At 38.0% G+C, this 13,608-nt stretch overlaps 1 protein-coding gene across 1 annotated transcript in view; it reads left to right on the forward strand.

Moving 5' to 3' along the window:
• Window positions 1–1,369: 1,369 nt before the first annotated feature.
• The window catches only part of LOC118802094 (NACHT, LRR and PYD domains-containing protein 3-like), a 65,060-nt gene continuing 52,821 nt past the window's right edge, over window positions 1,370–13,608 (forward strand). The window contains exons 1-4 of the mRNA XM_036562556.1: window positions 1,370–1,384; window positions 2,414–2,686; window positions 3,034–3,121; window positions 3,266–3,382. Coding sequence (XP_036418449.1) covers window positions 3,066–3,121; window positions 3,266–3,382 — 173 coding nt within the window. The 5' untranslated portion in view covers window positions 1,370–1,384; window positions 2,414–2,686; window positions 3,034–3,065. The remainder of the gene's footprint in view (window positions 1,385–2,413; window positions 2,687–3,033; window positions 3,122–3,265; window positions 3,383–13,608) is intronic.

Genomic DNA, 13,608 nt, shown 5'->3' on the forward strand with positions numbered 1-13,608 from the left:
ACAGATACACACTTGGATGTAACATTTATAGTTTGTCTGAGTGTTTATGTGCTTATATGTGTGAGTTTATACGTTAACTTACAGTAATGAGCTCAAAACTCTCCCGGCCCACTGGTCACTCTCTTGACTCTCTTGATTACCCGCTCCGGCACTTGCTGTGTTCTGACTTCTTGATTGTCAAAAGGCATAAAGAAATGACACTCAGACCCAGACATAAAATAACAGACTATCACACAATCTGGTATTAGATGCTTTACAGAGACTATAGAATGTGAGTTATTGGTGTTTTCTGCTTATTTGTTATGACTTTATCTACTGATCTTCAAAATGTCTCAAATATGTCTTACAGTCACATCTAAAGGACAATATCACAGAATATCGAAATCCTACAGTATGTTTTTCTCTGTTACGCTGTGTTAGATGTAAGTGTGAGGTGTGTGAGACTTTCTGTCAATCTGAAAATAATGTCATAGTAAAGAAGCAAAAATACAGTTTACACATCTTACAGTCTCAAATTGTTCTGTTCACAGAGTCACAACTGAATAATCCTTCAGTAAAATTTCTTCCTCTTCAGGAGTTTGATAATCTGATATTTTGTGCTTCAAATATGTAGACAGATTTTGAGACGCTGTGAAAATTCAGGAGATAAAGTCACAGTGCATAAGCAGAAACACCAACACCTCACATTCTGTGGTCTCTGTAAAATGTATAATTCAGATTGTGTGATAATCTGTTATTATAAGTATCATTTCTTTAGATGTTTCTGAAGCAGCATTAGTGAATAAGAAGGTGATTCAGTGCTGTCACAGCCGCTGTCTCAAGCAGATAATGCAGTCTCACTGTGTGTCTGTTATGCTGTGTTTAAAAGATCATTTAAGAAGTTATTTGGTAAAATTTCTTACAATTCAGCATTTTGACATGTTTAATGATTGGAAGGTAAGACGGTAGCAGAAAAGCACAAATTCACCCTTTACTTTTCTCTTATTTACGCATTTCTTTTACACAATGTTAAGTTCTAAAATGGTTCAGACTTTCTGAAATAGATTCCCTAAAAACACAACTCGGACAGTCTCTGTGTTTCTGTTTAATCCTTTTATTCAGCATTTATACACATACAGATTCTATACAGAGTGATTCTCAGTGTTATGTCGCCATCTACAGGTGCCAGAATGTAACTGCAGCACCACTGAAGTTGGTGAATAAGAAGCTACTTCAGCCTCGTAGCTGCACAAGATGTCTCAGTATGAACTGGTAACTATATGGGGTTTGTAGTTTATCTGCCGCTCTAAGCAGATTCACTGCATGAATGAATTAAATGGTACCTACACAGAGACTCTCCTCCTCCACTGCAAATGTGTCTTCCTGCAGACTGAACTCCAAACAGGTTGGTCTTAGCTCTAAATGGGTTTGTTTTCTGTTAAATGCTGTTATTGGTCTAATATAAATGTGTTCAAGCAGGTTTAATGTGAACTCCAGCAGGTCCAGTACGCTTGTTCACACTTTGTGTATGACTTGTTAAAAACTCAGTGCTGATCTCAATGCTGTGAAATGTTGGCCTTTAATATTAATAGTTTTATATACAGCAAATATAAAACATCATGTTTAAAATCGTAGTATTTTTCCTAATAATAAAATGAGTCGTGTTAATTTTTTTTTCCTCTTTAATGTGACTTTAATGCAACCAACAATATCAAAAACATATGAGTAAGAAGTAGTGAAACAAGATGAAGCCAAAAAATGTTATAGTCTGATAGATAATATAAAAATAGTTGTTTGTTTCTGATGAATTTCTGAGAATAAAAGCAAATACCAGCATCACTAACATTCATTGGCCTAAAGTCACAGAGCTCAGACCCCGATCTATAAATAATTAAATTAATGTACTTCACATTTGCCTGAAAAAAGACAATCTGAGCACCTAAAAATGACCTAAAAGTGCTGGTAGAGTAAGAGTTCGTTTCAATATTCACACAAATGTTATTCCTAGTTAACATGAAATCTTAAGAAGAAGGAATTTTGGTAGACTAGTTTGTGGCTCAGACCCTGATGTTGTCCATTTAACCCAGCAAACAAGCACACATTGGCCCTTTGTTGGCAAGCTTACAGCATACAAATCCCAAACAGGCCCAGTGTGGGTTTTTTTGTGGGCAGCCTGCACTTTGGAATGCCCACTCAAATCCCTTGCAGGACCACAGTGTGTTACCTCATGTTGGGCCAGTCATGCCATGTTTTTACCACAGAAGGTCTGGTAACATAATTTGTAAGGGATTTGACTGTTATTGTGAATATGATGTTAATTCATTACCCAGTGCTTAGTTAATAAGTACTTAATCATTCATTAAGGAACTGTTTTGTAGTGTTACTGATTATTACATTAAGAATCACTCACTGATCATTTTAATACGGTTGTCAGTCAGACAAATTCAGAGTGTCAGAGAGACGAGTTCCAGCTGAATGTGACGCTGAAGTGCAGGTCTATGAAATGTGACACCAGGGAGGAGAGAGCTGACGTGTTTCTCAGGTGAAGCTGAAAGTGTTTCTCCACTGTTCAACACCACTTGGTGATTTGAGAGGAACAATATTTTTTTTTTGGAAGCCATGATGACATTATGATATGAGATATAATACACACAAAAGGACGACACATTCAGTTAAAGAGCCTTTTTGTAGGATCTTGTTTGTGGAGGTAAGAGCTTTATATGAATATTTTAATAACTTTTATAAAGAAGAAGAGATCAACAGCTAAATCAGCAGCTGCTGCAATTCACATTAATCTGACTCTCATTAAAGTCACTTTCTTTCTTCTTCACCAGTAAAATTAAAAGTAATTGTTGACTCTGTGTTTCTTGTGTCGTCTGCTGAGCTCCTGCCTCTGTGAATGTGTACACAGTAAATGAGTTTAGCTGCTTCTGTATTTTAATTTACTGCTAATTCATGATGTCCACATTTGTCTGTTTTTAATTACAGCTTTTACTGGCTGTTTCTGTGAGCTTTTCAGAGCTGTTTATTGAACAGAGTTGTTCTTCTTTTAAGTCTGACAGGTTTCGTTAGACCAGAAAAGCAGGATGAGCCTCTCTGAGGAGTGTGAGGAAGACAGTTCCACCTCCAACAAACACTCCGAGTGAGAGATTTTTTCTCTCTTATGTCATATTACCTCTTTGTGACTGTTAATGCAGTGAGATTATGTAATATTTTTGCGTTATATTTATATTTTTAATAACAAAATGAATGTCTAATGTAATATTTCTGTTATATTGTATTCCAGTCTAGTCCAACAGGAGAGATTAGATTCTCCAGCTCCCAGCTGTGTGTCCATGAAGAGTCACTGGTCTATTGATCATCCACCACTGTTAAAAGATGGAGATCCCTCATCTGGACACAGGTAACAGCTCCTCACAGTTCAGCCCTCAGACTCTCCAGTACTCAGCTCTATTCTGGATTCTGTGTAGGGATTTAAACTGAATAATCAGGACATTCCACTCAAATCATACTCATCAGTAGCTGTTGTTTTTGCTGTTGTCTTTGTAAAGACAAACTACAAGGATTTTTTAAAAAGAAGATTATTAAGATGACCAATTGGTAATGTTTTTAATAATGTCTATTACTGCATGCATTTTTACTTATTAGTATCATTTACAAATGAAACCAGGGCTGTTTTTTTCCAGTAACATGATAAGCTGTTACAGAGGAAACATTCATGTTGAACTCTAATCTGTTTCTGCAGAAGAGATCAGACATAATCAGCTACATTTCTATAAAGACTGGTGGATCTTTATTTGTGAATGAATTGAATTTCCATTGTTTGTGTGTAACAGGTTAAAATAGGCATGTCTAATCTTAGGTTTCTGCAGGTTTTCACTCCAAATAAGCCGGAGCTCACCTGACTCCACTTGTTTAATCAGTTGGGCTTAGTCTTCAAACATTTCATCAGGTGATTTCCTGCTTTGTTGGAGTAAAAACATGCAGCCACACCAGCCCTCTGTGGATAAGATTGGACACCCCCGGGTTAAAATGTGCATGTGTGACATAACTGAGCTCGTAATCAAGGCCAGAAGATTATATGGGTTGCTGTGGTTGGTTTTGGTAGTTTAAAGGAAGACAACACTGAGTCTTCAGCTGGCTGTGAAGCCTGGTGGATTTTATAATTCTTCAAATAGGGGAAGCTTTTTGAATGAGAAGTGTGACAAGTGAACACCAGATGTGACACATTAGCATCATATAAGCAAAGTGTAAGTGAAGTAATTAGTTGTGCGTCCAATCCACACTGGGTCTTTAATGGCTCGGCCTCCTGGAGCTCTCAGCTCTCCACACATACGTGAAATCATGTTGATTCTCTTTGAGTATTAAGCCTCTCCTGAAGCACATCAGCTCCTGACTGTTACAGTAGAGCTTCATCTTTTATTGTTTCTGTTACATTCATTCATTAGTTTTCCTTCAGCTCATGTTCATCATTCATTAATGAAGTAGCATAACACACATTCTGTTCTTAATATTTACAGTTTAAATTTAATGCTTGATTATAATTTGTTTGCATTTGTAACTATATTAGTTACAAATAGTTGTTTTATTTAGCCCTTTTTATTGGTTTGATATTCTCCTGTGTTTTACCTTTGTTACTTCACTGAATGTCACCCTAAGTGTTTTCTAAGTTTAAAGAAAGATTGATAAATAGCATCTCTGTGGAGTTCACTCTTCACTGACTCATGCCATAGACACAGTGTGCAAAATAAAAAACATAACAGGTCAGAAGACCTACGGGATGTAGGATGTGCATCTAGCCAGTGTGGACTGAATCGTTTACTAAAATAAAAATGCATTTTTTCTGTCAGATTGACGACTAAACATCTGTTGTGAACATCTGTTAGTGAGAAAGGCTGTAATGAGCATTGTTTCCCTCACTGCTCAGTTTGATTGTTTTGTGCCAGTTCATTTTCAGTATTATTTGTGTTTATGTTGTAAAACTACTTAATACATCATAATTTAGTCAAATGAAGGAAGAGGAACACAGCAAATTTACATTTTCTATTTTGTTCTCCTCTTATTTCCGTGCTTCTTTTACTACAAATAATCTGAACCTTTTGTTGAAATAAGATGTCATCACTTTAAAATAAGGCGAGAAATTTAAAGGCTGTACATAAATCACTGGAGTAATTTCTATATTCTTTTGTAGTGAAGCCCTGGGAAATGGATCAGACTCTCCAGAATCCAGCTGTCCATGCTTGAAGAGTGACAGGTTTATGGAAACTCCACCAATGTTCAAAGATGAAGACCCCTCATCTGAATACAGGTAATAGCTCCCATAAATTACTGAACGAACCCACATCTGCTGTTATGAAAAGTAACCAGACATTTCAAAATTAATACCACTTTTTAATATAGAAATCATATAGTTCCTCAGGGTTTAATGTACATCTAGTCTTGCAAAATTGTTGTGTAGCTAAACTATCAGATTGGACCATTAATGTCAAACTCTGTCAAAACACTGAGAGGAAAAATGTCTGTATATTAGAGCTGTTTTCAGCTAGCACCCCTAGGGGATTCTAGTAGTATGTTAGTGCTAAGCTAACGGCAATGCACATTAATATTTTTTGTCTGTTCTCCAATAAACATGGGAATCAGAAGCTTGTAACAACAAGGCAGAAAAGCACATACAAGCACTGGATTTGCAGGGGAGTTCACCATTAGCTATACACTTTACCCTCATGATGACTAACTCAGAACACAAAACACTCTCACAAAACCCCACTCCCCAACATAGAATAACCTAATAAACACATACTACACACCTTTAACTAAAAAACAACGACATTAAACAGCATTAGTCCTTTTTTTTAAAAGCCAGCACCAGCCAATAGCAGGATGCTACAATATTTGAAAATAATACATTCATGAAAATGATTTACAGTGCTTTTAATTATTCACAGAGTAAGTCACAAAGTGGTCAAAAATTCAAATGGTAGGACTTGATACACAATAATAAAAATAATAATAATAACAATAACAATACACAATAATAATACAAAATACACAATATTAACAATTACATAATTATTATATTAATAGTATTAACCATCATTAACAAATTAACATGTTGCTATTTGTAGGAGCCTCTTATTATAAAGTGTTACAAGATAACCTGTGTAGACAGTTCTATATATGACGTTTCAAGAATTTAACTTTTTTGGAACTAAAATTGAATAAAATAAGAGTAGTACCATACCATAGTACTATAATTAAATAAAACTTTAATACAACAAACTTGATGTTTCTTTTCAATAAAGACATACTTAAAAAGTTTAGGAACGTATTTTTAGTGATAACAGGAGATAGAAGGTGCAGCTAGGACAACACACGTCAGAGCCCTGGACCCTCAGCACTGTCTCCCCTTTTCTCAGTCTCTATACCAATGACTGTATCTCTAAAGAACCAGCTGTGAAGATCCTAAAGGTTGCAGATGACACCGCTGTGGTGGGTTCATGGCCAATGGTGATGAGTCTCCTTACAGAAAAGGAGTCAAGTAGCTGGTCTCTTGCTGCAGCAGCAACTACCTGCTCCTAAACACACAAAAGACTAGAATTTTCCTGTTCCACCTTAAATGTTTCCGCATTTATTTTTTGGCACTTCAGGTGCCATTTAAGGTGGAACAGGAAAAATACGGACAAGAAGCTGGTAAATGAGAACCGACTTCAGCCTCGTAAAACAGTCAAGAAAATATTCAATGTTTGAGGAAAAGTTTCCTGTCGGAAAGCGGCTATAGCCGAGCTAAAGCATAAAGCAGAGTAAAGTAAGTCTGTATTTTTCTTTATATTGTTTAGCCTATACAAGGACATTAGCACATATTGAAACATATTGGATATTAAATGTTGTGGCTCCCAAGATGGTTTGATTTTTGTTGAAAGGATAAAATGGCTCTTCTTAACATTTGTGTTGTGACTCCTGACTTAACCTAGCTTGCAGAAGGTGCCAGTCAGATTTCTCACTTATCCAGTTGTGTTTTTGTTATGTGCACATCACAGACTGTCCGGGTGCTGCACTTCCGCACTTCCGCACTTCCAAGTTCCGCCTTTACGTTCCATCGACATTACATTATAAATTAAATATTTAGAAAATCGATTTTTTGACATTTGTGAATCGATTCGGAATTGTCCACGTCCGCATCGCGATGCATCCAAGAATCTAGTTTTCCCTCACCATTAATATTCAGGAACATCAACTGAGAAAGAAACATACCCTCTATAGCCAAGAGAGCACAGAATGAAATGTTCTTTGTGAGGCAGCTAAAGGAAGTGAACCTGCTGCAGAGCCTGATGATCCAGTTCTACACTGCGATCATGGAGTCCATCCTTACATCATCCATAACTATGTAGTTTGGTTCCTCCACCTCACAAGAGCGAACCAAACTCCAATGCATAATCAGGACAGTGGAGAGGATCATTGGATGTAGCCTGCCAATGCTTCAGGACATCTACAACAGCAGAGTGATGAAGCAAGATTACCCCTCTAATCCTACACATCACCTCTTCTAGCTACTCCCCTCTGGCAGAAGATTCAGTCAAAACAAGCACAGCCAGACACACTAACAGCTTCTTCCCCAGAGCAGTAGCTCATTAACCACAGTGGACTCCTCACACTTAAACTAAACTAGCAATCCCCTTTACTTTATTACAATTATTCCAATAACTGTACAAATTTAAATTTTCTGCAAATATTCACATCTTTCTGTGATATTCTGTGTATGACAGTAGGTATAGTATATGTAGTATAAATAGTATAATTTTCCACTTTTGTACATACAACTCTCTTTGATTTACTGAAAGTGCTGCGCTAAGCAGTGATATGTATAATTTTTATCTGATATATCACCTACATGTGTTATATTTTCTAACAGGTCAGAAATCACACAAACATCCACAAAATGCTCAATTTTAGATTGTTAGGTTAATTTGTGTCAACTCTTATGAAAAGTCTAAGGCAGTGTTCACATTACTACAGATGACTGGTTGAATGGAGCGGAACTTTTCTGTCCTGTGACAAAAAACTTGTATATTGCTCATTACGCCTTTTTCTTGCAGACCTGACTCCGCATCTGCTGGAACTAAACTTGAAGAAGACTTCAAATTAAATCTGAAACAGAAGTTTCAGTGTTTGAATGAGGTAATAACAAACCAGGAAGCCCTAACACTTCTCAGTGAGATCTACACAGAGCTCTACATCACAGAGGGAGACAGTGGAGAGGTCAGTAATGAACATGAGGCCACACAGATTGAGGCAGCGCTCAGGAGAACAGCAACAGAGGACACACCAATCAAATGCAATGACATCTTTAAACCCTTATCTGAACAAGACAAACCCATCAGAACTGTGCTGACAAAGGGAGTCGCTGGCATTGGAAAAACAGTCTCTGTGCAGAAGTTCATTCTGGACTGGACTGAAGGGAGAGCAAATCAGGATGTCCACTTCATATTTCCACTTCCTTTCAGAGAACTGAATTTGATGAAGGACCAAAAACTGAGTTTGGTGGAACTTCTTCAGAAATGGTTTAAGGACATTAATGAAATGGAAATATCCAGATCTCACAAAGTTCTGTTCATATTTGATGGTTTGGATGAGTGTCGTTTAGCTCTAGATTTTCAGAGCACTGTGAGGTTGGATGATGTCACTCAGTCATCCTCAGTGAAGGTGCTGCTAACCAATCTGATCAAGGGGAATCTGCTTCCCTCTGCTCTCATCTGGATCACCTCCCGACCTGCAGCAGCTGATCAGATCCCCTCTGAGTGTGTGGACCGATTGACAGTAGTAAGAGGATTCAGTGACCCACAGAAGGAGGAGTACTTCAGGAAGAGAATTAGGGATCAGAGCCTAACCAATAGAATCATCACACACCTGAAGACATCAAGAAGCCTCTACATCATGTGCCACATTCCTGTGTTCTGCTGGATTTCAGCCACTGTTCTAGAGAGAATGTTGGGTGAAGCAGAGAGTGGAGAGACCCCCAAAACTCTGACTCAAATGTACACATACTTCCTCATCATTCAGACAAAAATCATGAGAGAAAAGTACACAAAGAACCAGAAGACAGATGAAGAAGTACTTCTGAAACTGGGACAACTGGCTTTTCAGCAGCTGATGAAAGGAAACCTGATCTTTTATGAGGAAGATCTGAGAGAGTGTGGCATCGACATTGAAGAAGCATCAGTGTACTCAGGTGTGTGTACACAGATCTTCAGAGAGGAATCTGGGCTGCACCAGAGTAAAGTGTACTGCTTTGTTCATCTGAGCATTCAGGAACATCTTGCAGCTCTATATGTGCACCTAACCTTTCTGAACCAGAAGAAAAATGTACTTAAACAGAGTCAGTCCTCAAAACTGGGGATTCGCAGAAAAAAAGAATTTACAATCTCAGATTTACACAAGAGTGCTGTGGATCAGGCCTTGCAGAGTAAGAATGGACATCTGGATCTTTTTCTTCGCTTTCTTCTGGGTCTCTCACTGGAGTCCAATCAGAATCTCATTCAAGAGTTAGTGACAGAGACAGGAAATAGCTCGCACTACAAAGAGAAAATAATTAAATACATAAAGAAGAAGATCAGTGAGAATCCCTCTGCAGATAAATCCGTCAATCTGTTCCACTGTCTGAATGAACTGGATGACCGTTCTCTAGTTGAGGAAGTTCAGCAGTACCTGCAGTCTGACAGTCTAAACCAAATAACACTCTCTCCTTCACAGTGGTCAGCTGTGGTCTTTGTACTGCTGACATCAGGAGAGAACCTGGATACATTTGTCCTGCAGAAATATAACAGATCAGATGATGTTCTTCTGAAGCTGCTGCCTGTCGTTGCAGAATCCAGATCAGTGGAGTAAGTAATACTAAATAAAACTGACACAATATTAGAAACATGATGAAAATGCAATGCTGCTTTATTCAACTGCTTGATTTCAATTTGTTCAACTTTTCAGTCATTCAAAGTGAAAGTGAAGTGAAAACAGAATTTTAGAAATTTTTGCAAGTATATTAAAATGGAAACACTAAAATTTCACATGGACAAAAGTATTCAGATCCTTTGCTATTACAAATGAAATTTAGCTCTGGGGCCCTCCCATTTCTCTTGATCATATGTGAGATGTTTCTACACTTTGATTGGAGTCCATCTGTGGTAAATTCACTTGATTGAACATGATTTGGAAAGATACACACCTGTCTGTATAAGAGGTCTCGGAGCTGACAATACATATCAGAGCAAAAACCAAGCCATGAGGAAGAAAGAACTGCCTGCAGAACTCAGAGACAGGACTGTGTGGAGGCACAGATCTGGAAAAGGCTATAAAAAAGTTCTGCTACAATGAAAGTTCGCAAGAGCACAATAGCCACCATAATTCTTAAATGGAAGAAGTTTGGAACAACCAGAACTCTTCCTAGAGCTGGCCGCCCCACGAAACTAAGTATTTGGTGGAAAAGGGCCTTGGTAAGAGAGGTGACCATCCTGTGTGCTGATGGGAGAAACTTCCAGGAGGTCAATCATCACTGTAGCACTCCACCAATCTGGGCCTCTCCTTAGTAAAAGACCCATGATAGCCTGCCTGAAGTTTGCAAAAAAGCACCTAAAGGACTTTCAGACTGTGAGAAACAAGATACTCTGGTCTGATGAAGCAGAGAATGAACGTTTTGGCATATATTCTATGTGTCATGTAGAATAGGAAACCAGGCACTGCTCATCACCTGCCCAATACCACCCCTATGGGGGGTGGCAGCTTTATGCCTGTGGGGTTGTTTTTCAGCAGCTCGGACAGGGAAACTGGTCAGGGTTCAGGGATAGCTTAATGGAGCAAAGTACAGAGATATTCTTAATGAAAACCCAATGCAGAGCACTTGTGACCTTAGACTGGGGCAAAAGTTTACCTTCTAACAAGACAATGACCCTGAGCTCACAGCCAAGACAACACAGGAAGGGCTTAGGGACAACTCTGTGAATATCCTTAAGGGGCCCTGTCAGAACTCTGACTTGAACTTAATTGAACATCTCTGGAGAGACCTGAAAATTGAGAGGTGAAAATGGTCCCCATTCAACCTGACAGAGTTTGAGAGGATTTGTAGAGAAGAATGGCAAAAAAGAAATCCAGGTGTGCAAACCTTGTGGCATCATACCCAACAAGACTAATATTTTAGTTTTTCCTTTTCAATACATTTGCAGAAAAATCTAAAATTCTGTTTTCACTTTGTCATAATGGGGTATTGAGTGCAGAATGATGGGGAAAACTTCTGAAGACTTTCTGAATGCATTGTATATGCCTTTATTTGGTTTTCAGCAGCTTTAATAGGTTAGAATATTATATGTTGTTTTTCTTCATTTTCAGCCTTTCATTTTGTAATCTGACAAACCAAAGCTGTGCAGCTCTGGCCTCAGTGCTCAACTCAGAATCCTATCTAAGAGACCTGGATCTGTCTGATAATAAACTAGGAGATTCAGGAGTGAAGCTGCTCTGTGCAGGGCTGGAAAATCATCTCTGTAAACTGGAGACACTGAGGTAAGATTAGTGTTGTGCGACTAGATGTAGCAGATGTTCTTAGATTGTCCAGTGCAGGTGCACAGAACAATACAACTGTTTTTTAGCCCAGGTTTACTTTGAGGAGAATCTTCATTTTCAGTAAAGCTGAGTCACAGGGGAGTAAAATGCAAAGAAATGATATCAGATAGATAAATAGACTAAGATGACAGTGAAACCCAGGAATAAACAGTCTAACAAAAAGATAATAAAATAAGGCAATAAAACAAATAATTTATAAAATAGTAAATATTATGCACTAAAAATAATCTGTTAACACAGCTAGATCAAAAATAATTAGAAAGTGAAAGTTTAAAAACTTTAGAAGAAATGAGTGAGTCAAGCTTTAGTGTATTCTGTACTGTATTCTAGCTCACTGCTGCACCATAGCTAAAAGCAGATTTACCAGCTCAGTGAAAGCTTAAGTTTAATAATATTATTTGAGCAAGTTTAGCAGAGTATGTTATTTAATGAGATAATAGTCACAGTTTTTCCCAATTCTACATGCAGAATCCTTACAGCTGTGTGATGTATGATAGGTTTCCTGCATGCACAGCCTGTTTCAAATCACTCCACAGCATCTCAGGATTAAGATCCAAGCTTTGATTTGACCATTCCAGAACTTTCCATTTCTTTCTTTTGAGCCATTCCTTGGTGGACTTACTGGAATGTTTTGTGTCATTGTCATGTTGCATGGTCCACCACCACCACTTCAGCTTCAGTTTTAGGACAGATGGTCTCACGTTTTCCTCAATCACCCACTGATACACTAAAGCAGAGGTTCGCAACCTTTTCCACCCAAAGGTCCACCTGTTCATACATTCAAAGCATAGCAGCCTACAGAAAAAAACTAATATCAACTTTTTAAATGCATTTTTTTTCTTTTTTCTTAATGCTGATATGGAAACCTGGGAATTATGGGATGAAAAAGATCAAACCAGTTCAATCACAGAAAGGAAAATTAGAGTTATGTTGAAAACCAACAAAACAACAAAATCAAAAAATATGGTTGCAATGATGTTACAAAAAACGGGAAGGCAGCAGGAATGTAAGAGGTAGATGTAGACTGTGATTTGGACCTGCAGTCCATTGTGTTTTTACTGAAAATAATCCACTGGCTTTGGCACAAGAGTATGTGTTTGGTCTCGGGGTGTTTCTTCAGTTTTGAAGGTTTTTGTGATGCATTTGATATAGCCAAAACACACTCCTCTCACTGGATAAGCTGTAACAAAACAGAACGAGACAGTGGCAAGGAAAACTCCCTAAGAGCAAGAGGAAGAAACCTTGACTCAAAAGGGGAAACCCATCCTTCTCTGGTCGACAACGGATAGCAAACAGCATTAATATATAATAGTAAAATACAGAAGTGGGAAAAAACAGGTGAAGCTATGGTTATAATTAAATACACTGAGCCTGTGCAGCAGCAGCAGTATCATCAGAAAGGTCATTTCATGCAGGTGAGGTTTGCACAGCGTTGTACAGCGTGAAGCTCCATGGTGGTCAAAACAGTCCAGAAGGCTTGCAAGCAGTGGGCACCCGATTACTAGGTATTTGTAGTGTCCCCTAGTGGTCATAAACACTGTCTTCCATTTGTCTCCCTCTTTGATTTGAACCAAATTGTATGCACTTCTTAGATCTGCTCATATCATCTACCAAGTGACTAAAGGGGACAATGTGATAGAGTGGACATTCTGTTCTGTGATGCCACTACTGTCTCTCATTAAACACTGTGCCACATTAGCTTTTTGTGTTGCAGGACAGGCAAATATACACATACACACCCAGAAAGAGAGAGACATGTGCACATGTGCAGAAACTGTTTGTTATAGCATTATTGGCAAGCTAATAATGTTAAAACTAGCTTTCATTTTATTTCTGGTAACGTGAGCCAGTATGTTGAAGCGAGGCCCATTAGCAAACTTCCAACCCCATTTCCAAAAAGGTTGGAACACTGTGCAAAATGTAAATAAAAATAGAACACAATAATGAAGACATAATTTTAACCACATAATTAATGAAAATAGTACAAAGACAACATTTTTTAAGTTGTGTAATGCTAAAGAAATA

The sequence above is a fragment of the Colossoma macropomum genome, unplaced genomic scaffold, assembly GCF_904425465.1.
Source record: "Colossoma macropomum unplaced genomic scaffold, Colossoma_macropomum, whole genome shotgun sequence".
Classification (NCBI taxonomy): domain Eukaryota; kingdom Metazoa; phylum Chordata; class Actinopteri; order Characiformes; family Serrasalmidae; genus Colossoma; species Colossoma macropomum.